The following is a 26,813-nucleotide window of genomic DNA, read 5'->3' as shown; positions in this document are numbered from 1 at the left end:
AAACCAATTTGGATGTAGGTTCCCATCCTGGTGCTTCCAACAGCTTCTTCAGATGCATCTACAAACACATAATTACATATGTAAGATATAATAAAATATGATGGCTATGTTAAGAAATAATTGGCGACCTTAAAATTGACTATCCTAAATTTTATTTTCTCCCCCCTCCCCAAGTTCATCTGTTCTCCCAAATTGAAGATCTTTCCAAATTATTCAATTATATTTCCGAATTTCTGGGTTTACGCATCCATATTTCTAACCCTGTGATTAAAATATCATGCATGTAAATATATACACATGGTACCTACTAAGTTTTCTCATCGTACAAACTTCTAATATATCACATATATATAATAATATACAAAGATTACTTAAAAGTAACATCCAAGCATACAGTTTATATTTTAAATGAAAAAATATTTTGATGTGAAAAACATTAACATAAATCTAAATTAATTGCTGGTATGTAATGGACAACTATTGCTGTTACCTATATAAAATAATACAGTACAACAAATGAAGTCTTTAAAATTATTTATTTATATAACATATTTAAATACAATTCCATAATTTTTAATATTTTAATACAGAAACAAGAACTTAAATTACAAAAATAATAAAATTACACATATATTTACTAATGCATGTTTAGAGAGCAATTAAAATTAAAAAAGTGAAATGCACTAAAATTATTTTCAGGCCAAAAAATTATATTGGTACATTTCTAATATATTCTTTGTTTGTTATGCTTACATAGCAAGTGTTTTTAGTTTTCTTTTATCTGAATATTTAGAAAAGCTATCATTTTTGAATTTACAATAATTGTTTAAAAGAGTATTTGTGCATGAGTATATAAGCAGTTGCATAATTTTACGTGACAAATGGTTTTTACAGGAAATAATTTTAATTTCCTTACACATAAGAATTTCTAATGTCATAGTGGATATTAAATTACGTTGGTTACATACTTGGATGAAACTATTTTCATATTCAGGGCTTATGAGCTTCTGTATGACAATAAAATTATGCAGTATTACATTAATGATATCAGCAGATGGGTAATTTAACCCACCTCTATCACAATTAAGAATATGTTTGAAATTGGGAGGAATTATTAGTGGTTTTTCAATAACTAAATTACCTCCACAGTCATCACATTTTAGCCTATTCATAACTGAGTGGCAACAATATCCAGCCAAGTATGCAATTAAAGGTAATTTATCAACCATAGTTTCAAGATCATTATCTGTGACATTAATATGCTTGAAATTATGAAAATATTTTACAATAGATTCATGGGAACTATCATTAATCAAATCAAAAGAGTTAGAAAAGTCATCGATAACAATTGTCCCTTTACTTTTCGATATCATAGTTAGATTTAATACAGAACATGCACGTAGTTTGTTTTCTACTTCAAAAACCTGTCGAAGTGATATATGATAATTTGTTCCAGCCATCCTGCGATATAAACACTAAAACGATGTTCCAATTCATCTGTCTGAATTTTACCGGGCAAAAAATACGACATGTTGAATTCACCTAGACAATACCTACACATTTCTATCATACACGTTGTTGTTAATATAAGAGCAGAAAGTGTCTCTTTTGTCAACCTACCCGTATCACTCTTCATTTCTTTCCATTTCATCAACCAATCAAGAAAATTATTTAAAAATACAAACTTCTTGTCTGATTCATTCCATACTAATGGTTTACAGAAGTCATCACAAGAATGTACCCCCTTGTTTGGTGTTTTAACATTCATTATTGAAAACCACGACGAAAATATTTTAATATATGCGGATGTTTCGTGAAAATTTAACAAATTATGCTTTACTCCTAATTCTTTCAGGCCTTGTGATGTTTGATCGTTGAAAATTTGTAAAGCCAGTTTCACACTTTGACGTTCTAAATTTGTAGGCCACAGAGCTTTACGAGATATTGTATATCCATATTTTAACAAATTACCACTTTCAGCTTCATACATATTTTTTAAAGTAAGAAATGAAGAGGTACATACATTATTTGAAGACAAGTCAAAATTTGGAAAATACATAGCTTGTTCAGGGTTTTTCTGTTTTAACCAGTTGTTACGAACACTTTTAATAATATGAACAGAATCAACTGCATAAAACAATGGACGAGTTGCATCAACAGGATGAGGAAATACAAAATTTGATAATGGATTATTAAACAGAGATATACATCTTCTATTAATGGAATTATTGTCACTAACAACAACAATTACTTTGAAACTTATTGCTTCAAGACCAACAATTATTTTTTTCAAAACAGTGAACAAAACTTCAGCTGTCATTTTCTTCGAAGGTAATATATGGACAACATCTTTAAAGCAGCACAAAATACTCTGTATCATAAATACATGTGCACTAGAAGCTAAGTTATCAACTTCCTGGCCAATTCCAACAATATCCCCACTTTTGTAGTCAAGAAAAGGTCTGATGTGAATTTCATCCATCATTAATGAAACATATAATTCATGCTCTTTCAGATAGCAAGCTTTTTGCTTAGCATATGCCAAAAACAACATATCATCTGTTTCCTTTTGGGGATTTACATTTAATTTAGAACTTATTTTATGTATAGTACTTGGATGAGGCAAAATTAAATTACCAGATTGTCGGACAAATTTATATGCTTGGGGCAATAACAAATAAAACATAGAAGCTAAAATTAAGGTATTGGATGAATATTGACGATTTTGGGGCTTACATTTTACAAGAGAAAGTTGTTCAATCATGAACTCAAATAAAATTTTATCACCTTCATTTGTGAAACTTAAAGATTTCATCAGGTTGATTATAATTTTAATCGAATTCATTAAGTCTTTAGTTTCTAACATTTCAATATGATCAAGTATTTCATGAATTTCATTAATATTACTTACTTTTATAGGTAACTCATTATACTTACTACTGATATGAGTCAATAACTTATTTTGAAACGATACAGATAATAAAAGATCTGCAGTAATGTGGACTGCATAAAGCAATTTTACACATCCATCAATGCATTTTAAATTCAAAAACATCAAGATATTGTCTTTGTGCACAACGTTCCAAAATGTAGAAAATTTATATTGCATACAACAGGTTAAAAGTTCATTAAAGTCTGAAAATGTCCTCGATTTATAATACTCAGCAGCTGATAATTTACTATGAGCAATAGCTTTCATCATGAGGTTTGCTTCTCGTTCCATTTTTTTCTCATTCGGACTTTTTCTCGAACTACCAGCTTGTGAAGATAAATACGATGGACAGCCATCAAATATGCTAGGAAAAGCGCCTTCTTTTAGTTTTGGTCTCTGCAGTGAAGCTTTAAGGATTTTCCCATTTTTTTCATCGAAAGCTGATGTTTCCCAGATGAGGTCATCAGGTTGAAAATGTTTATGGCACACCTATTAAGTAAAAGGAAGACATCATGTAACTAACTTCTTAAAACAACCAAAGCAAGATTGAATCACTTTCCTTATAAATAAAAACATTCAAGCTTTGGCAATGCTTTGGGCAGGTTAAATTTTAAATGCATATATGCAAATTAAAATTTTTTTTCAAATATTTAAGGATCAGTTAACACTACATATAAAAAATCTGATCATGACAGCATACGACCTCCTGCCTATTCTATGGCTTATACAGCAACGAGCTTCGAAGTATCATTAGCCCTTGATTGTTTGTAAATTAAATGTAATTTGTTGATTCATCAAATAGAAAACTATACACTGAAACCTATTTATACATGTTGGCGGGAGGTAAAAATTATAGCTTGCAGAAAGTTTCCATAGCAGACTAAGAATATTCTACCAACAATTTATTGAATCTTAATAAATTAATTAGGATTACACCTACCCGAGAATATGGAGTTGCTGAGAAGTCCTTCCTAGGTATATTTCTTAGCCACCTCTCTCTAATAGCATCATTTTTGGGAAAGGAAAATGTATGCACCTTTTCAGTACCTTTATAATTTCCCCGACAACCAGTTACACAGCATTTAAATGGCATATTTTCTGTAAAAACAGTACAAAAATCAGTTATATAAATACTAAATGTTATAACAATTTAAATTTGCATAATTATACATTGAAATTCGATACACCATAAACCAACGGTGGAGAATTTCAAATGTCATTCAAACATTTGAATAAATGAGACTTCAAGAAATTCATATCTGAAGAACACCTAAGCTTCTATTAAGATATCTATTATTATACTGAAATTATTACTTGTACCAATGATGATAATTTTGATATTTAAAACATGCTGAAACAGTCAAATGAAAATAATAGGCGAATCATGTTTAGAATATTTAGAATATTGAACAGTAAAATATATACGTGAAATCTGAAGAAAGACTTTGGTAAACTAAACACTATTTATGGAATGTTAAGATGAATTTACTGCTTTAATATTTAAATACATTGTATGCAAATACACTATATAAATTTAGAAACCACATAAAATACATCTTTCAATAGTGGTAAGTTAATACATAATTAAACTCACAATAAAACAAACGTTTTTACTAGACTGTTCTTCAAATACTGAACGCTTTGATCACATAACTTTAAAAGTTTGCCATTCTTACTTATACTTACACTCATTATACAATGCACTCACATATTAGCTATACATATTAGCTATTATATTTATTCTACACACTCACATATTAGCGTACATACGTTTGTTAACTGATATACGTAATTATTAATTTAACTAGATTTATTGTATAGGTTTACTTTCAATTACATTTTTAAAAACTGTTAAGCTTTGTATAAATGATTAGGTTAAAAATTCGTAAAACAGTAATGAAATAATAAAAAAAACTTTTATAAAAGAAAATACGTAACATTAGATACTGCACACATAAAATTAAAACTTCGGTGATGCACTTAAACAAAATATATTAAGTAAATTCAGAAATAAGATTAATAATAATAATAATGGCTAATCAATACGGAGATAAACATAATAAGTATACGTGTGTTACTAATAATTAAGCAATTAATACTTAATTTAATTCAACATTAGTAATAGCAAGCGTTTATTTCAATGAACAAAATATAAAGTTACATTTCAATAAATACGAACTTACCAAGTATTTCTTCTCCCCGACAGCACGTGCTAACATTCCAGTCTATGTACACCGCTTCAGCACTTGCAATTTGTCGTAGAACAGTATTCTGGCAGGCTTGCAATCTTTTCCTGTGAGTTTTCTTGGTATATGCCCAAACTGGACTCGCATAACACAAAAGTGGACGTAGAATGGACTTGTAAATGACTAACTTGTTGTAAATAGATAATATACTGTTTCAAGCAATTAAGGGGTGTAATCAAAATCGTAATAACAACCTTGTATTTAGAGTGCATATATTACGACTCAATCGATTTCGAAAGCAGCTAAAGGTCCCTCCTCATCCAGGAGAACGAAATACTGAAAGGAAGGAAAAAGAAAAAAATTAAGCATCGGCAAAGGAGTCACAGAAACACGTGGTCTTATCAGCACTGCACATGGTCGTAACCGTATTTTGATTAGAGTTGCACTGGCCGCCTACTTTTACTGAGCCAGGCTATCTGATCAAACAATTAATATATAGACTAAAACGCAAAGAAAATAAGGGAAGTACAAAATAGGGAGCGAGGGGCAACTGCATCTTCACGCACCAGGTCTGAACCTCGAATGGTCTTGAGATTGTTCGAATTTCGAGGTTCAGACTTGGTGCATGAAGGTGCAGTTGCCCCTCGCTCCCTATTTTTGACTTCGCTGATTTTCTTTGCGTTTTAGTCTATGTGTTAATTGTTTGATCAGATAGCCTGGCTCAGTAAAAGTAGGCGGCGAGTTTAACTCCGATTCAAAATACGGTTACTACCACATGCAGTGCTGATAAGGACCACATGTTCCTGTGACTCCTTTGCCGATGCTTTGTTTCTTCTTCTTTTTCTCCCTTCTAGTATTTCGTTCTCCTGATGAGGAGGGAACTTTAGCTGCTCTCGAAATCGATTGAGTGTCTTAATACATTGTTACGAATTTGGTATTTAAAAAGCTAATGTTAGTTCAATTATAAATTATATGGTTTTATTTCCCGCGCAGTGCAGCGCGTGACGAATATTAAAAGAAAGCTAAGCCGGAAAATTGAAAATACAAGAGCGCGTGCATTAAATAAATAAATATCTCTTTTTGATTTCGAGAAAGTACTGGAAAATTCTAGCGCGTGATTTTAAAATCTTATAAAAAGAGGAAAACATCTCAGTTTGTAGTAGTTGCTTAGTTTGTTGTTGTTTAGAAAACTACTGTTGTTGATTGTAGCGAATTCGCGGATTAGATTTCTTTAGCTGTTTTGAATTACGTTCTATTGGACATTTGAGTAGTTAAAAGATAACTACTGTGAGATATTGTAATACTGCATGATAATTTGAGAAAATTTAAGCATTTTTGTTGTGATAATAATAAATTTTTGTTCATTTTTCATCGGACTTGTGCATTCATTTCATAACGAACCCGTACGCACGCAACAATTTTTGGTGTCAGGAGTGGAATTTGAATGCCAATAACAAGAGCGATGGAAGAGCAGTTAAGGCAATTGATATCAGCCTGTGCCTCGTTTAAAGAAGAAATGAAAGAAGAGATGAAATCTAGCCAGGAAATGATGGAAGATTCCGTTAAAGGAGAGATGAGATCAGTTAAAGAGGAAATGAAATTAGGCCAAGATTCCGTCAAAGACGAGATGGAAGCAGGTCAAGCAAAGATTGAAGCAAGACAAGAAAGAGATGAAAAGAGAAATTACCAGCGTAATAGAAAACAAATTCAAGGTTATGGAAAGCAGAATTGACGCGGCTGAAAATAAAGTTGGAAACATTGAAGAAAAGGTTTCTTCGGTAAAAGAAGAAATAGAAGAGAGAGTTTCTGCTGTGGAACAACAAATTAATGATAGAGTTTCTGCGGTCACTAAAGAAGTTGATGATTTAAAGAAATTCGTAGCGACGGCAGGGAGCAATCCGGAAGGTTTTAAATTTCTACCCATGCCTGCTCGTCCCTCTCTGAAGCTATCGACATATGATGGGAAGACGTCCTGGCAAGTGTATAAAACACAATTTTCTATCGTGGCGGATGTGAATGGATGGGATTCCCAAGCTAAAGTCTGCCATCTCGCCGCTTCTTTAAGAGCAGACGCAGCGGATATCCTTCAGACTCTTCCCGATAAAAAAAGGTTAGATTTCGAAGCTCTGTCTGACGCCTTGGAGCTGCGCTTTGGGGAGAAGTGTTTAAAAGACAACAGCAGGCTCCAATTAAAATCTCGTCAACAGAAGCCTACCGAAACACTTCAGGAGCTCGCCACGGATGTTGAAAGTCTGTCCCATCTCGCCTTTTCGGAATGCCCGACAGAAACAATGGAAATCCTGTCCTTGCAATACTTTATCGATGGCATCCGGGATACTGAAATACAGAAAGCTCTGCGAATGGCAGATGTGAAGGACATAAAATGCACTCTTTTGTACGCCGTAAAAGTCGAGGCAGCCCAGCAAGCAACTCGTAGAGATCGCTACCCAGTCAGAGCTGTGCGAGTCCACGAGTCAGTGGATCAACTGATGGCTCGTTTAGATGATTTATCCACACAAGTCGACGCTTTGATACGGAGTAGCAGTGAGAACAAAGTGGCTCGAAGGTGTTGGAGATGTGGTTCTGAAGGTCACCTGCGACGGCATTTCAGAACACCCCAGGACACGGATAATAAAACGGATGAGTTGACAAGACCAGCGAATGCCTTGAGACAGAATAGTGGTGAAAAGAAACTAACAATAAAGTGCTGGAACTGCGGTGTTGAAGGCCACCTACGAAGGAACTGCAGAACACCCCAGAGCACGGAAAATAAGGCATACGATTTAAACAGACAATTAAATGCCATGGGAAGGAAAAGGATTGACAAGAAACCAAAGTGCTAGAACTGTGGAGCTGAAGGCCACGTACGAAAGAATTGCAGAACACCCCAGGGTACGAACATTGAGACCATTTCTCAGCAACGAAGCAGGAAACGAATTAATGACCATATCAAGGAACGGAGGTTACCAGATAATGAAAAATCTTGTTTTAAAGCTCTCAAGATTTCTACAGTGAGTGGCAACAGTAACGGATTATCTATCAATGGGTACATCGATGGAGTTCCTTGCAATATGATCATTGACACTGGAGCTAATGTTACCATCATTCGGAGAGATTTAGCTCAACAGCTTAAAGATGAACTTATTTGAACGCCATCCTGTGTTACCCTTCAGACTGCATCTGGTGATAAGATCGACATATCTGGGAAGTTAAACGTGAACATCATGTTTGGAAGTGCCGCCTACCATCACACGGCATATGTGGCGGATATTACAGATCCATGCATACTCGGACTGGACTTTTTAAGGAAACATAATTTTTCCTTAGTCTTCAAAAACAGCAAACTATTTTCAGCATCTGATGACATGACTATCCATTTTCAAAAGGGATCATCGCCTGGAAACGCCGATGCCTTGTCCGAAAGACCCAGCTCGGGAAACCGCCGAAATCATTTTCTTTAGCTGGTTTGAGCCGCCGAAATCTTTTTCTTTAGCTGTTTTGAATTACGTTCTATTGGACATTTGAGTAGTTAAGAGATAACTACTGCCAGATATTGTAATACTGCATGATAATTTGAGAAAATTTAAGCATTTTTGTTGTGATAATAATAAATTTTTGTTTGATTTTCATCGGACTTGTGCATTTATTTCATAACGAACCCGTACGCACTCAACAATATGTACGCTAAATACAAGGTTGTTATTACGATTTTGATTGTCACATTGGCGTGTTTCTCTTCTATTCTAAGGGGTATAGTTTGGCTTTACAAACTCGAAACTTCTGGATAAGAGATGTAATGTGCGGTGACCATGTAAGTGACTTATTGAGGATCACCCCAAGATAAGGTACTTGCTTTGCCCAGAGAATATCAGTGCCATAGAAACTCGGGTTTTTCTTGAAGTTCGTCTTTATCGTAAACATAATAGCTGTTGTTTTTTCCACGTTGACAAGGATCTTCCACCTGGAGAGCCAAGTCTCTAGCGTGTGTATATAATTTTGTAGTCGTTGTATAACTGGACATAGAAATACCCTTTGTGCGAGGACCGCTATGTCGTCTGCATAAATAGCTAATGCTATGTCGTGTGTAAGGTATGTCGTTCACGTAAATATTAAAAAGTGTAGGATCATTGCGGGACGCCAGCCATGATCACATGGCTTGTGGAATTTGCGCCAGAGACGTGAACAACAAAGTGTCTACCTGTTAGGTAGGAATTAATAATGTTTTTGATGTAGCCCGGGAAACCCAGGATGTAGTTTCTACCAATCGGTAGAGTTAGTTGGTCGTGGAGAGATGTCGTCTGACTCCAAATTGATGTGGAATAATAACATTGTTGAAGTCCAGAAATTCGTTGATTCTTTTGAGTATAATAGTTTCACATATTTTGCTTACTGAAGATAATAGGCTTATTGGTCTATAAGATACAGGTTCCGACGCAAGTTTACCAGGCTTGAGGATAGGTATAATCTTAGCTATTGTTGTGAAAGTCTGAATAAAGTTATTCTGACTGGGTTATGGTCAAATGAGAGTTCATCCAGCACAGAAACATCCAGCGGAACTCTGGTGTTTCTGAACAGGAAGAAGTCAATGATTCCTGATGAACGGGCAGCATACTGTGTTAGGGTTTTTGGAGCTGCTATTCGTAAATTCGCCGAGTTGGCTAAGTTGAAAATTGCGCGTCCTATGTCATTTGAATTGCAGCAGTTCCATGCACGGTGTCTAGCGTTTAAGCCTTCACCAATAATAACGTGAGTCCCAAGTGACAATAGAACCTGTAAGTCCGCGAGGACTTACAGGTTCCTGGAATGATGGACTTACTTTGAGCAGGTGGAATGTATGTGGAGACGAAATTGCAAGTAGTGGAAGTGCTTGTTGTGAGTGAGATAGCTGAAGCTTCAATGGGTGAAAGCTGTGGTGTATCTGTGCGTGTGATTATGGCAAAGCCTCGACGGCTATCTGCCTAAGGGAAGAGATGCCTTCGTGGAGGACTTTCTATGGGAAACTGGCTCGTATACACGTTACATATGGGAAAAACCACGAAAACGCCCATGCAGCCATCCCGTTCGCGGGATTCGAACCTCGGACCGAACTATCAGTGTTCAGCGACCGCTCGGCCGCTGGTGGCCTAGAGTTATAATGATCAGCATAGTTAAGAAATTTTAATGCATCTCCCCAGTTTTCCAAATATTATGCTTTTTTTGCACCAGTCTGGCGAATACTTATTTAATTTAGAATGTCAAAAAGATCATTAATAATCCTAATGAACACAACTGTCTCTTCAGATCCTTTAAAGTCTTCCATTTTTAATTCGTTTTCGCAGAACTGAATTGCATCAGCCACAGACCTACTTAGGAGTTGGGCTATCAAGCTCACTTTCATTTTGTTTTAAAGAAATTTATGTGCGAGGCTCTTAGTTTGTTTCCTAAATGCAGGCCTCTCTTTCTTGCAGATGATGCAAAGCCTGAATGTACTTCCAATCAATAAAATTATTATCAGAATTGACGATTGACTTCTTATCTCCTAACGTGTTTCGCACAAGCTTTAACATGTGAAAAGGATCCAGAAATACCTGTATTTCATATTAAACAGTAGGGTGCTTAATTGATGTTTTTAGCTGCTTGTGTTGTAAATTGTAGCCTAAACGTTGTGCTAAGCCGTCAAAAGTTATTGCTGCACTATACACATTTGAAGAATGTAGTAATGATAAACAATGCTTCACAAGAATAGCCTTCTGGTTAGAATCAAAAAGTACCCAACAGGTAATTTCCAATTTTGATTGATTCCTACAACCATAAAAACTAGAGCTTCTTTTGCCACTGGCAACGAATCATGGTTAATTATCGCAACCCATATCCACATACCCATACATTTTTACATTGTTATATTCAATATGTTGACGTATGCACATTTCATCAACAATAAGGGAGCATAGTAAGGGATGTCTACTTTGCTTTAGCAGACAGCACATTGAGAGCTTCAGTTGTGAAACCAGGTGACCCATCAATGTATTGGCACCATTTCGAAATAGTTCTGGGATGTGTAAGACTGCAACTGAAATATTTTCTAATATATCTGTAAGTTCGTGCGGAATAAAAATGCAGTGTATGAGCGAATTTCCTCAGCTCAGCTGAATATTTTTTGGCTGCATTTCCTGTTTTAATTTTTGTAATTGTAGATTAAATAGTTCTGCAGAAGGACCAATCGTCATTTGCAATACATGAAGGGCATCTTCATTCATGAATTTCTTTTGCTTTAACTCCATAATAATGCGGTGAAGATCTGCAATTTTTTTAATACCTTGTGGTTTTCTGATTCAGAATCTTTATTTTCTTCAGGTAGCGTTTCTCTTTTTCATCTGCATTTTCCCATGGTCTCTTATTTACTCTTGGATATTCCACAATGGCTTCTTTATCTGCACTTCTTACCCTCTGCTTCTTCCCTGTCTTTGGATCCTAAAAAAGACCAATACTTCTATTGAAAGCTGCAAACTAATCGCGCTTTTTGTTAAAAGAAGGAAACCTTCATAAAGGACTTTTCAAAGGATCATGCAGCCAGCCAGCAAGATAGGATAACTCAGTGGAATGAAATATCATTTACATTCGTATATACATGTGTAAGCGCATAGGCCAATGAGTGGCAGAATCTATTGTATAATTTTTGTTTCATTTTAAATTAAATTCAGATAAGATGCTTGAAAGGACACAGAAAACTAGGCCTTCATTATAATGCGTACATGAAAATCTATTTTAATATTGTACAAATAATTAATTATTCCCGTCAAAAATATTAAATCATTAAACTTCGTTGAACATCTACTAGTTTCTTTAACTAGTGGCCAGTCTGGCCACTCCTTCCTTTCTTACCTCAATGAACAAACCACACGAGATGACTTTCGGCTCGCAGCATTTTTAGAGTGCCGCCATGCTGCACCGACACTACAAACATCTATTCCTTCTCCGACATTTACAAACATCTATGCCTTCTCCGAGATTCGAACCATAGCCTTTCGGAACGGCAGTCAGCGACGCAAACCCTACTATACCAGTTGGGCGGGATTTCTTATACTTGTCCCACCAAACACTTAATGTGATCACAAGAAAATTCTAAGTCTCCCTCCCCCCCACACACCCTGACCTTTATAACCTTGCTAATAATTCTTCTTTAACGGGAGATACCTTTGCGCCCTGACCTTATTCAAACACGTTAACACGCTTATTCAAACACGGTAAACCTTTTGAATGGAATCAAATTTCATGCTAATAGCATGCGATTTAAGTTCGCAAGTAGCACACGGCGTTGCAAACTGGTCCGAGAGGTTGCAAAGTGGTCGTGGTAACTTTTACAACGTCTTTACAATGTTGCGAAGACGCAAAATTGTTGCTATTGCATCTTGGTAATTTGTCGACGTCGCTGAAACGTCACGATATGACCAATTTTAGACATGGTCGCTTTAGCATTTGTTTTAGTTCATCACCGTTTTAGAATGAAAAGAGATTAAATCTGCCCTTTCAAGAATCTGAAGTCCGCATAGGATTTACTTTGAAATGCATTACTTTATTTCATCTAAATATATTAATCTAAGGTAGATTCATCTAATGAAATATAAATTTAATATAAATACTTCTGATTTATTAAATTTAATTAGTGCTGAAAATACGTGCTAAATGACTGTTTAAATTTTTGTTTAAATAATTAATACTTAAAATATTTTTATAAATATTATAGCAAAATGTTTAAAAATGAAACTAATCTATACAGTAAGTTATTAAGTTATTCATTTTATATATTTTAAAAAATCATATTTCCGAAATCAATGCAAATCACATGTTAGTAATTATTTCACTGCTGAAATATGACTCCATTTACGCAGGTTGGGGCAAAAGTCATGGCAATTATTGTTTTTCTTCAAGATACCAGTCCGGAGGGAAAATATGACATATACAGGCGAAAGGACAAGGTCTTAACTACATGTGTGGACAATGAATAGCACTGAAATATCGTAACACACGAATTTATTACGGTAGTATACAGGGCAATATGGCTTTTACCGTGCAAAAGAATGATAACACAATACACATGAAGTTGACATGACAAACCTGGGCCTAAAGACCCTCAATGTAGTCCCCTGCTACTGTCACCACGCGCTGCCAACGATGTGGGAGGCGCTGAATAGCATCAGCCTCAGCATTTGCCGCACCATGTGTGAATCGGGTCGTCTGTTGGCGCACAGCATTAGCAATGTCCTCTCGTGTTGCAAACCGCCTACCACGTATTGGTTCCTTAATCTTGGGAATGAGATCAAAGTCACAGGACGAAAGGTCAGGAAAGTACGGTGGGTGCTCCAATTCTTCCCATCCCCAATGTGCGAGTAGCTGCCGTACACACTCTGCTTTATATGGTCTTGCATTGTCGTGCAGAAGTATTGCACTGTTCGCAAGATCCGGACGTTTATCCCGAGCGCCACGTCGTACCTTCGCACCAGGAAGTCCTTGCAGTACACTGCGGTCACTGTTCTGCCATGAGGAACAAAGCTGAAAACAATGACACCCCTGACGTCATACGCGACGATCACCATCAATGTCCATCATCTGTCTTCATCCATGAGGTGCTCGATGACAGCACGTGCCAAGTCGGTCCGCACACTCACCGGTCGTCCCGAACGTTGCTCATCACTGGTTGACACACGTTCTTGCTGAAATTTTCCTACCCACCGTGCTACTGTACGATATGTGAGGGCATTATTCCCAAGGGCTTCTACTAATTCACTGTGACATTCCATCGCATTTCTTCCTCGGAGAACGGCTATTTTGTTGTAAACGCGCTGCTCAACACGGGTTACTTCCATCTCGCACGGCACTCACGAACTGACTGATTTCAGAGCCCTTGCTACCACAGAGCCATCTGTTGTTCTGCATACACACTATGCCTGCAGAACTTCCACACGACACATATACGTTTTGTGATTCGTTCACATATCTACAAGAAAAAATAATTGCCATGACTTTTGCCCCAACCCTCGTATTATTTTTGAAGTAAGGACGAATTTATTTGAATTAATATGCTGACATAATACGAAACATTTTACCGCATACAGTGCAAAAAGTACAATTTTCGAGAAGATATGATTGTGCGTAAAGATGTACTTACAGATAAAAATCGGGCGATTTTAAGAATTCCGAGAAATCGTCCAATGTTAAAAGACGATGCATATCCATGCATATTTAACGGCTGTCCATTATATATGACGGAAAACGCATCGACAGTCAGGAGAAGTTTACCTGTAGTAGACATTATTTACTGGATGCTTACATAAACGAACATCTCTAGATTAGCTGCCAAATTCGAACAAGCAACCGCGCAATTAATTCAGACTCTAACAGTTCTTTCAAGTAATTTGGTAAAGATGCCATCTGTAAAGTGTTTGAAAAGACTGACTTCATGTTTGAAATTGAATCAAGCAATGACTGATATAAATAATATTGCTTACATTAAAAGTAAATGTAATGCACTGTCAATCAAAGAACGCATTGTGAATCTTCTCATTGTTCTGTTACTTACTTCAGCTGCTTCAGCGAGTGAAATTCCATTACTGTGAGCTCCTGTATAGAAGCCTCTGAATTGAGAAAAAATCATCATGAGAATGCTGAATTTGCGCTTATTTTGTTAGTGAGTATCCGCTCTACAAGAAATGTTACAATGCTAATCGTGAATCTACTATTCGTGAAATAGTGTCTCTGTGGTTTATAGTAAACGGTGGAATATAGTGTTTGTGAAATAGTGTCTCTGTGGTTCGTGAAATAGTGTCTTTGTGGAAAGAATGTCTATCTCCAATCACTGTAGTTCCAGCGGTGCAATATTTAGATACCCTTGTAGGGTTTATATTTATTTTAACTAACATTTATTTTAAGCTATCTTTCCTGTCAAGCCTTACTTTCCCCTGGAATTGCCAATGCCAGAGTATGTAAATTTTAGTAGAACGCGCAAATTGTGAGCGGAAGTAATTTGAGTTAAATAGAAGGGAAACGAGTTCGAAAGTGTGTTTTTCTTGATTCACGAGCGTGAAGGTTGCTAGGTAGAAAATTAAGAACCGCGCGTTTTGGCCTGTGAGCCTACTTCGGCAGTTAGTTGAATCTTTCAACTTCTTATTCAGAAAGTTTGCTGAAATCTCAGCTGTATCTTAAAACGCGGTTAAGTTAGTCACGTTTTTAGAGCCTCGTAGGTAGTGACTTGTTATTTATTCATTTTTAGTTGTACTTTTCGATTTTTAGTTAACCGCCGGGTCGGTGTAGTTTGTGAGCGTCAAGTGAACGCATCTGTAACTTCTAAAGTGAAATAAAAAGGGAGTTAAACCCTTCTCAAGAGTTTATGTAATTCCAGTTCATAGCAGTCACTACTATTGCTGCGGGCAAGTTGGGGCCACGCAACATCACACCCTTATTAGGTTTGTGCTTCGGTTACAACGTCCTAAGTGATATATCGTATATCATTCATATTAACCGATTATTGTGCTCATATTGAAAGGTTGATTCTCAGAATTAATTCATATAAAACTAAAAATAACATACAACGGTAAGGCACTTTCTGGTTTTGCCGAAAATGCAATCAATACAGAAGCAACAACAATTCAAGTTGTTATGGTATGTTCATTAGTTTCAAAATACAAAGAAATTATTGGACAGGTACCAGTATTTAATATGACTGCTGAAGATGAATTAGATATATGTAATAGCTAAAATTAATAATAATGCACATTTTTTAAGTATGTTGTCTTTTGTATAGTATGCGGAAAAGGTTAATGATTTTAAGCAGTTTATGAAATGTATGATCGAAAAAATAATGTTAAGGAAACATAAGTATTTCTATGAAATAATGTAATCTATAATTATGTGATATTTAATTATGTAATATTAAAAAACACTAAATATTTTTTATTCATTGCAAATTGCAGTTTTGTTACTCTTCCTTTGGTATCTATTCTTCCAAACACCGTGTAATTCGCGTTTTTTTAAATATTGCCGTTATGTATGTTTATTACATTATCTCAATGAATGTTGGAAATTAGGTTTTATTTTTTATTAAATTTAAGTTTATTCTAATGCTGTTTTGTACGTTTATTATATTATCTTATTAATGAATGTTGGAAATTAGGTTTTATTTTTTATTAAATTTAAGTATTATTCTATTTTCTTCGCTTACTTTTTATGTCCTTGTGATAGCAAAGACATTCATAATAAATAGAAACAAAATGTTTTATCGTGTGCTATTTAACGAAGAGATCACTCTGACATACTTAGCTTACTATCGCATACTATATTATATAAATTATTTCTGTACAGTAACAAAAGAAAAGTTATTGATTATAAAATGTGCATGGAAGAACCATTGTAATCTACCACTATTCTAAAATGTAGAAACTAAAAATAAGTAAATACATTAACATATGATCGAAAGAAATGGTGTTAAGAAACATCAGCATTACTAGTAAATACTGCAATCCATAATTATTGCACTTTTAATTGCTTACTATTTAAAAAACACAATTTTTTTTTATTAATTGGAAAGTTTATTTTTGTTACCTTCCTTCTGCTATATATACTTTCAAACACTACTAGTTCATGCTTTTTCTTAAATAGTGCTGTCATGTATGTTGTTTGTTAGGTTATTATTTCATTTTAGATATGAATATGGGGAGTTATTAGATTTAGATATATTTTTGTATGAAATATTTTTGATCACATTTATTAACTACTTTATACATTCTTTCATTTGCATATCTTGGATATATAGAAATTAATGGATATATTTTTTACTGTGAAACGCGAATAAATTTATACTTGAGTTCAGGTAAAATACTGATTATGTTACCTTAAGAACAGCTTCCTAATTTATCATAACAGGGGCAATTTTCAATGGCTCTGAGATTTAACAGAAATAGATGTGATAATGTTGTTATAATCAGAAACGCTCTTTTTTTAACGGACATATATATCTTTACTTTTATTTATGTCTAACTGAGTTTTATTTACTTAAAATCTGCTATTAATGTTATATATTTATAATAATCACTTTCATAATTACTCTCACTTAAAGAAAAAGTGATGAAATCTTAAATAATCGTAACTTAGAATTTAAGTTATATAAAAAATAAAGTTTAAAATACTGAAAATAATTAAGTCTATTATTAATTATGCATATTTAAATTCTAAAGAGAAAAAATTGTATTATCTTCTGGTTTTTAGGAAATGATGAAATATTTAAACTTTAGATTAATACAAAATAAAAAAAAAAAAAAAAAAAAAAAGAAGAAAATATATTAGCTAATAGATAATAGAAAAATAAGCTTATTTTTCTGCATAAATCAATATGTAACACAAGGACATAATAACGACATTTTCACAATAGTTGCAAAAAGGTGAATTTTGCGAACATTTAGGCGTCGTTAAGACGTCGTGATACGATGTTTTCACAACCAAAATATCACCTGCGAAAGACGGAATAACGACGTCTATGCGACTAAAACCTCATCTGCAAAGGCATAATAAAGACGTCTTTGCAAAGCCCGAAAAACAGTGGAGTTTCGCGGACATCTGGGCGTTTTAAAGACGACATATTGCAACGTTTCTGCAACGACATCTGCGACGAGTGTGCAACGTTGTTACTCAGCTTTTTCGCATACATGTAACATAGCATTTGAAATGAAAAACGCCCATCAGCGGTCGAGTTGTAAAGTCGCTGAACATTGGTAGTTCGGTCCGAGGTTTGAATCCTGTTAACGGGCTGGCTGCATGGGCGTTTTCGTGGTTTTCCCCATGTGTAACGTGTATACGAGCCAGTTTCCCTTAGAAAATCCTCCACGAAGGCATCCCTTTCTTTAGGCAGATAGCCCTCGAGGCTTTGCCATAATCACACACACACACGAAATGAAAAACTCAATATTTACCACAAATTTATTCATGTAACAAATATCTGTCTTTCTACTCCTATGGCTTTAAAAAAAAAGATGTTATTTGTCTTACAGTTTATCGTTCAATAATACATTTTCATTGTACAAAATTGCATTCATTCGAAGAATTTAATTTGTATTTTCCTCTGTATAAAACTGAATGTAGAGAAGTTAGATGTTTAAACGAAGAATTTAATTTGTATTTTCCTCTGTATAAAACTGAATGTAGAGAAGTTAGATGTTTAAACGAAGAATTTAATTTGTATTTTCCTCTGTATAAAACTGAATGTAGAGAAGTTAGATGTTTAAACGACCCGCACATTTTCTTAAGACCCCGAGCAAGATTATCTTCTCCTTGTCAGCTCTTTCCCTGAAAAAAGGGATTGTAAATTTACGACCTGACCGCATATCGGCTGATTTCCATTAGTCGACTCTGTTTCACTACACCTTTTAAATTCTTATCTCATATTAACTTGTTATTAATAATTTAACGTTAATATCTTGCTTAACTGTGTTACCTTTTTATTATAATATAAGGATTTACCTTAAAGTTATTTGTGACAAAATTTATTATGTAACTTGTTACTTAAATCTCTTCAAATAGCTAAAAGGCGTTTTTTTTTTTTTTAGTCCAAAGGGATTTGAATCCCGAAGGACTATTAGTTTCGTTTTGGCATTTTGCGTCGGACTCATAAATGTCGGTTCACTTTTCAAACTGTTGCCACAAAATGTTAGAGTCCTGCATTATATTTGAAGAAATTAAATAATGAAAAATCTGCATAAATGTATGTATATTTCTCGTATTGTGATAAAACAACGGTACATAGAGTCATCGAATTTTGAATAACGTAATCCTCCAACGAATATGAGCATGCGGAAGGCCAAATTTGAAATTTGAAATTTGTTTTATGATCGATTTCCTATTTTTTAAAACTTTGGCGAATTTTTGATTAACAAACTCAAGGATTTCAAAGCGAGCAATGGCAACGTTGTGCAGAAAAAACATTTTTATCTCCAGCGCGTGAGTCTCTGTATCGGAAATTCTAAAGATATGCTCGTTTTAAAACTATTTTGCGATATTGCTGTTGCACTGGATCTTATGGTTTAAGTGCGAGGAACATGTTATTTAATAAAGAAAGGTAACACACAAAATGTTAAAAAACGCCCCTTTGGACGTAATTTAAAATCTGAAACATTTCAGAATTTTTTTTTTTTTTTTTTTAATTTAGAAATTTTTTTTTTTTTTTTTTTTTTTTTTTTTTTTTTTTGTGTTAATGCTCACATAATTAGTAATTTTTTTAATTTTTTCCGATAGGGGTAGGGCCTACACCATTCCCCCGTGAAACAGAGACGTCTAGACGACGCCTGAATGTACGCAGAATTCGACCTTTTTGCAACAATTGTGAAACGTCGTTATCATGTTCTTGCGTTACATATTGATTTATGCAGAAAAATAAGCTTAATAATTAACGTATTTTTCGTATTTTTTTAAATTTTGTATTCCTTGTATTTTTCTAAAGTTTAAATATCTTAACATTTCTTGAAAACCAGAAGATAATACAATTTTTTCTCTTTAGAATAAATATGCATAATTAATAATAGCTTTAATTATATTCAGTACATTAAACTATATTTTTTTTAAACTTAAATTCCAAGTTACGATTATTTACGATTTTATCTTTTTTTTTTTTTTCCTTAATCAATTAGTATGCAAATGAGAGTAATTATGAAAGTGACTGTTTTGGCCTCCTCGGTGATTGCGGTGATTTGTGCCCAGAGGGCGCACCGCACAAAAAGTTAGTTGCGTTACAGAACGTAAGGGAAGCGGACACGCCAAAATGTCGGGCGTATTACGGCTAATTGAGGTAATTGCATCGTATCTGTCAGGTGGCAGAAAACTAATATGATGTATCAATTCACATGCCAGGTGGCAGAATATGTCTATCATGTACATGCCAGGAGGCATAACGCTTGTAAACATGCCAGGTGGCATACGACTTGTAAATAAATTGTAAATAAATGTACAGTAAAATATCTTGGATAGATAGATCAAGGAACAAGCATCAACAACCTTCTGATCATTTGGATACGTACATTTTTTTGGTGACCCGGACGTGATTTGTGGAGATGAAGAATGGACGAAGAAAATGAGTGAGTTCATGACTGAAAAGCCAGGATTTAACGCGAAGAAATTCGAGGTAGGCCCTTTTTCATTTTTCCAGTTTTGAATAGAATTGTTGAATAAAAATCTTGGTGATTATTATAGTTGATAGAATCTAATGGTAAAATGGAGGCTATGAATAAGGCAAAGAAGTTGCGTACGGTGACGCGTAGCTTAACTACTAAGTTGATGAGTAAAATAGATTCTGCATTGTTAGAAGAGGGTGAAACCGCGGATGAAAAATTAAAAGAATTACTCGAAATGTTACTTGAAAAATCGCAGTTGTTGAAACAATACGATTCTGAGATTGAAAAACTTATAATTACGGAACAGGAGTTAGAAACAGAAGTAATTTCCGCGCAGGAATATCAGGAAAGAATTATAAGTTTTAAATGTAAAATTCAGGAAAAATTAAGAAAAAACGCGTGTAAAGTTGAATCTAGAAATTCTAGTAGGAAACTATATTTACGAAGTTGAAAACTTGTGAAGTTAATACTTTAAAATTGCCAAAATTAACGATTACAAAATATTACGGTGATCCTTGTTCTTGGCTTGAATTCTGGAATCAGTTTAGTAATTCCATTCACCAAAACGAAAGTCTCAGTTCGGTTGACAAGTTTTGTTATTTAAAATCGCTTTTGGGAGGTTTAGCTTTAAATGCTATTAGTGGATTAACATTTACTAGTGAAAACTATACGGTGGCTGTTGATATACTAAAAAACCGTTTCGGCAGAGATGACCTGCTAATTAATGCGCATATGAATAAATTGTTGAGTTTAGAACCTGTAAAATATTCCGGAAATACGGCTTCTTTGAGGAAGCTTTATGACGATATAGAAATACAAATAAGGAATTTAAATTCTTTAAATGTTACTAGTGGTTCTTATGGACATTTATTATCCCTTATTTTGTTAAAGTTAATACCCGAGAATTTAACTCTAGAATTCACTAGGAAAAGAAGTGATAAACAAAATTTCGATGTTAATGAACTACTAACGTTCTTGAAAACTGAAGTGGAATGTAGGGAAACATCAATGATGTTAGCGCGTTCTAAGAATTTTGATGTAAATGAAACATCAATACGAAACAAAAGTTCCCATCAAGGTTATCAAAATAAATCTTACATGCATTCTAAAAGAAATATTTACAGTAGGAATAAGCAAGGTGCTTCAGTATTAACTAGTCAAAGCGAAACTCCCTCTAAATACTTTCAAAAATCACATTTTAATCCAAATCGAAAGTTCTCTACCCCGCCTAAGAAAGAGAATCAAAATGTCTGCATATTTTGTTTATCTGCTTGTCATATGAATCATGATTGCGCACTTGATTTAAAGGCTCGCCGAAAGGCATTAATGGTTCGAGGTTTATGTTTTATTTGCTTTTCGAAAGGGCATCCAAGGCGTTTCTGTGCTCATAAAGATGAAAAATGCAGACTGTGCAATGTCCAAGGTTTACATAATTCGTTAATATGTGACGCCGCATCGAAAGGTTTAGAGACGGATACTTCCAATCAGACAAAACAAACGCCAATCCCTGAAGCTTCTCTTTCGCTCTTATGTAATGAAAATAATAACAAAATTAAACCACCGACTTCCGTTCTTTTACAGACGTTTTCGGCAACAGTTAGGTATAAAGGGGGGAACGAAAAGGTATTACGTTGTATGCTAGATTCAGGGTCAACAAAGTCATTCATCTTACGAGAAGTGGTTGATTCACTGGGGTTGAAAATTATTAATAAAGAAGGGCTTATTATTTTCACATTTGGATGCAAAGATGCAAAAGAGCGCTTGTATGATATCGTAGAAATCGTATTGCAAAATGTAAGCCATCCCAGTAAAAAGAAAAAAATTAACGCAATAGTCATTGATTCTATAACACTAGGGCAAGTAAAGTTCCTTCTCGGTGGATACGACAGATAGCGTTTGAGAAGGGAATAGAATTAGCAGATGCTGATACAAATGACGAAATTCAAGTATTAATAGGTTCGGATTATATTTGGGAAATTTTAGGAGAACGAAACGTGAAGATTTGTAAAAAATTAGTCGCAACAGAAAGCACTTTCGGTTTTGTGATTCAAGGCAAGGACGAAGGATCAAAGTGTAAGGACGCAAGAGTTAATCATATAACCGTTGTAAATGAGGACTTAGATTATGAAAGAGTTAAAAAATTATGGGAATTAGAAGCAATTGGGATAAGTTCGGATAAAGAAATATCTCTGTCAGATAAAGAAATTTTAGAGTCATTTGAACGAAATACAACTTACAAGAATAAAAGGTATGAAACTCGATTATTGTGGAAAGAGGGTGTTGAAGGTTTAAATAACAATTATGAAATCGCGAAACAGCGTTTACAATTTTTAAATAACAAATTTCAGAAAAATAGCGAGCTATATTTAAAATATAATGAGATAATTAATGAACACTTGAGAGATGGTATAGTGGAACGGGTAGATACGTATTTAAATAGTAGTTTGAAAACGGGGTATTACATGCCTCATCACGCGGTAGTGCGAGAGCAGAAGGATTCTACAAAGGTTCGAATAGTTTTTGACGCTTCTTCTAAAAGTAAGGGAAATTTATCACTTAATGATTGTTTGGAAAGCGGACCTAATTTAAATCCTGATTTGCTAAAGATTATCATTAAATTCAGGGTACATTCAATTGCGTTTTGTGCAGACATTCAGCGTGCATATTTAGAGGTAGGCTTAGCTAAAGAAGATAGGGATATTTTAAAGTTTTTGTTGATAAATGAAGAAGGGTCAAATCTCGATCACAGTAATTCCAACTTACAAGTTCTTCAACACAATCGAGTTCCTTTCGGGGTCAAGTGCTCACCTTATTTATTAACAGCTACAGTAAGACTGCATTTAAAAAAGTATGAAGATGCCTACGAAGAGGCATGCAGTATGTTAAAAGAGCTTTACGTAGATGATTTAATTTCTGGGACAGTTAATGTAGCAAAGGCCTTACATTTAAGCAAGGACATGATTTTCATTCTTAGCGAGGCCAGTATGAATTTACGTAGATGGGTTTCAAACTCACCTGAGCTGAATGAACTATGGAAACTTAATGGAATTGACTCTCGTGAAACATCTGAAGACTCTTTGGTACCGTTGAAAGTTTTAGGTCTTATCTGGGACAATGTCAATGATAATTTGAAAATAGATGTATCTCAGTTTGAGAAGTTACAAAATCTCAAAGTAACTAAACGCATCATTTTAGCAGCATGTGGTATGCTCTTTGATCTCTTAGGAATTATGAATCCATTTACTGTTCGAATTAAACTCTTAATGCAAACTATGTGGGAAAAGGGCATTCAATGGGACGAAAGTGTTCCCCTTGATACAGAATTCATATTTCAGGAATGGTTAAAAGAAATTGAAAAAATAAAGTTTTTCGAAATTCCCAGACAGTACTTCAGTGATATGTGTTGGAAGTTTATAGAAGTTCACATATTTTCTGATACCAGTCCCAAGTGTTATGGTGCCGTAGCATATTTTAGATTTAAGAAGAAAAATAAATGTAAAACAAGTTTCATAATGTCGAAATCCCGTTTGGCTCCATTAAAAAGGGTAACACTCCTTAGGCTTGAACTTTTGGGAACATTAATTTCTGCAAGATTAGGTTCGTATTTGCAATCGATATTTCCGCAGTTGGATAAGGGAAATATATTTTACTGGACTGATTCCCAAATTTGCATTCACTGGATCAAGGGATCTGCCAACGAGTGGAAACAATTTGTTAGAAATCGTGTGGTAGAAATCAAGGAGAAAACAATTTTAAACAACTGGTACTTTTGCAGTGGGAAGACAAACCCTGCTGATAAACTTACGAGGGGCATGGATGCTGAAGCTCTAATTAATGATAGTGATTGGTTTTCTGGGCCACCTTGGCTTTCAGAAGTAGATATTTGACATCACATAAACGAAATGAATACCGAAGCTGACTTGCAAAACGTTAGTGAAGAACGTAAATGTGTTACTTTGAAAACACTTGTGGAGTCTACAGAACCGTTACTAAATCTTAAACTGTACGGAAATTTAACCAAAGTACTGGGAATAATGGCTTATGTTCTGCGCTTCGTGAACAACTGTAAATCCGTTCGTGAAAAGCAATCTGGTATGCTTACCGCCTATGAGTTACGGAAGGCTTCAGAATTTCAAAGGTGGTTAGCAAATGAAAACATAAGGTGGATATTCAACCCGCCAGCTGCTCCACATCATGGTGGTATATGGGAGGCAGCTGTTAGATCTATGAAGCTGCATCTAAAGAAATGTGTTGGAACTCAAATTTTGACTTATGAAGAGTTTCTAACTCTAATTGCACAAATTGAAGCACGCTTAAATTCGAGGCCAATAACACCGGTCTCCAGTGATCCCAATGATTTGACAGCTTTGACTCTTGGACACTTTATTATAGGGACTTCTTTAACAGCTGTTCCGGAACAAGATTTAACCGAAGTACAAGTGTCTCCATTGCAAAGATGGCAACTAACACAGCAGATGTTCCAAGGGTTTTGGAAGCGGTGGTCTAAAGAGTACCTGTGCCAACTACAACAGCGTAGCAAATGGAGACAGCCTAGCAAAAATATTCGTCTAAATGACTTGGTTCTCATTAAAGAAGATAATATGCCTTCATTACGTTGGAAACTCGGGCGAGTAATAGAAGTGTTTCCTGGAAGAGACAATAATGTCCGAGTGGTTAGACTAAAAACTGTGCACGGGGACATTAAACGTCCCATTACCAAACTGTGTCTTTTACCAGTTGAAGAACATTAACTTAAGTGTTTGGTTTATATATGTTTTATTATTTTTTTTTATTTCTTATTGTACTAATAATTTTATTTGTTTGTTCTAGTTTAACCCTCATAGTTAACGTTTCAATATAGTACGATATAAGATGTTTTGCTAGAAGATTGGTAAGTGTAACATGTAATTTTATACTTTTTGAAGGTTTTTGTATGTTTTCAGTTTCTATATTTTTCATTTACTTGTTTGCATATATCGAAGATTGTATTAAGATGAATGTAATTCATCGGGGGGGGGGGCGGAGGATGTTTTGGCCTCCTCGGTGATTGCGGTGATTTGTGCCCAGAGGGCGCACCGCACAAAAAGTTAGTTGCGTTACAGAACGTAAGGGAAGCGGACACGCCAAAATGTCGGGCGTATTACGGCTAATTCAGGTAATTGCATCGTATCTGTCAGGTGGCAGAAAACTAATATGATGTATCAATTCACATGCCAGGTGGCAGAATATGTCTATCATGTACATGCCAGGAGGCATAACGCTTGTAAACATGCCAGGTGGCATACGACTTGTAAATAAATTGTAAATAAATGTACAGTAAAATATCTTGGATAGATAGATCAAGGAACAAGCATCAACAACCTTCTGATCATTTGGATACGTACAGTGACTATTATAAATATATAACATTAATAGTAGGGTTTAAGTAAATAAAATTCAATCAGACATACATAAAAGTAAAGATATATATGTCGGTAAAAAAAGAGCGTTTCTGATTATAACAGTGTTATCATACTTATTTCTGTTAAATCTCTCATAGACATTGAAAATTGCCCCTGTCATGATAAATTAAGAAGCGGTTCTTAAGGTAACATAATCAGTATTTTACCTGAATTTAAGAATAAATTTATTTGCGTTTTATAGTAAAAAATATAACCATTAACTTCTATATCTCCAAGATATGCAAATGAAAGAGTGTATAAAGTAGCTAATACACGTGATCAAAAATATTTCATACAAAAATATACCTAAATCTAAGAACCCAAAGGGAAAAAAAAAAAAAAAAAAAAAATTCCCATATTCATATCTAAAATGAAATAATAACCTAACAAACAACATACATGACAGCGCTATTTAAGAAAAAAGATGAACTAGCAGTTTATGAAAGTATAAATAGCAGAACGAAAGTAACATAACTAAAATTTCCAATTAATAAAAAAAAAAATATTTGTGTTTTTAAATAGTAAGCAATTAAAAGTGCAGTAATTATAAATTGCAGTATTTACTAGTAATGCTAATGTTTCTTAACACCATTTCTTTTATTCATAATATTCATCTATTTACTTATTTTTAATTTCTACCTTTTAGAATAGTGGTAGATTACAATGATTATTTCCTGCACTTTTTATAATCAATAACTTTCCTTTTGTTACTGTACAGAAATAACTTAAATAATATAGTATATGATAGTAAGTTAAGTACGTTAAAGTAAACTCTTCGTTAAATTGCACACGATGAAACTTTTTGTTTCTATTTATTGTTACTTTTTTTTTTTTTTTTTTGTTATCACAAGCACGTAAAAAGTAAGCGAAGAAAATAGAATGTACTTAAATTTAATAAAAAATAAAACCTCATTTCCAACATTCATATATTGAGATAATGTAATAAACATACCTAACGGCAATATTAAAAAAAAACGCGAATTACATAGTATTTGGAAGAATAATATACCAAACGAAAAGTAATAAAACTGCAATTTGCAATCAATAAAAAACATTTAGTGTTTTTTAATATTACACAATTAAATATAATTGTAGATTACAATATTTCATAGTAATGCTAACGTTT

The 26,813-nt window shown here is 34.3% G+C and overlaps 1 protein-coding gene across 1 annotated transcript; it reads right to left on the bottom strand.

Moving 5' to 3' along the window:
• Positions 1 to 516: 516 nt before the first annotated feature.
• Positions 517 to 14,749, bottom strand: LOC146993733 (uncharacterized). The gene is made up of 5 exons (XM_085827415.1): positions 14,675 to 14,749; positions 11,414 to 11,568; positions 5,116 to 5,327; positions 3,873 to 4,030; positions 517 to 3,421 (listed from the first exon to the last, which is right to left on the bottom strand). The coding sequence occupies exons 1-5, from the start codon at positions 14,747 to 14,749 to the stop codon at positions 1,412 to 1,414; spliced, it is 2,610 nt and encodes an 869-aa protein (XP_085683541.1). The 3' UTR covers positions 517 to 1,411.
• Between the last annotated feature and the right edge of the window lie 12,064 nt (positions 14,750 to 26,813).

Source organism: Stegodyphus dumicola, chromosome 12, assembly GCF_044657685.1.
Source record: "Stegodyphus dumicola isolate Sdum_Otavi_A_Nest chromosome 12, ASM4465768v1".
In the NCBI taxonomy this organism is placed as follows: domain Eukaryota; kingdom Metazoa; phylum Arthropoda; class Arachnida; order Araneae; family Eresidae; genus Stegodyphus; species Stegodyphus dumicola.
This window is presented reverse-complemented; position numbering and strand designations above follow the sequence as displayed.

Excerpts from the sequence above, each read along its gene's own strand:
- LOC146993733 (XM_085827415.1), bottom strand. The coding sequence starts at position 14,749 with ATGATTTTTTCTCAATTCAGAGGCTTCTATACAGGAGCTCACAGTAAT. Across the intron at positions 5,328-11,413 it reads CTGAATCAGAAAACCACAAG|TATATTATCTATTTACAACA; the intron begins GTATTAAAAAAA and ends TGCTTGAAACAG. Across the intron at positions 3,422-3,872 it reads CAGCAACTCCATATTCTCGG|GTGTGCCATAAACATTTTCA; the intron begins GTAGGTGTAATC and ends TTTACTTAATAG.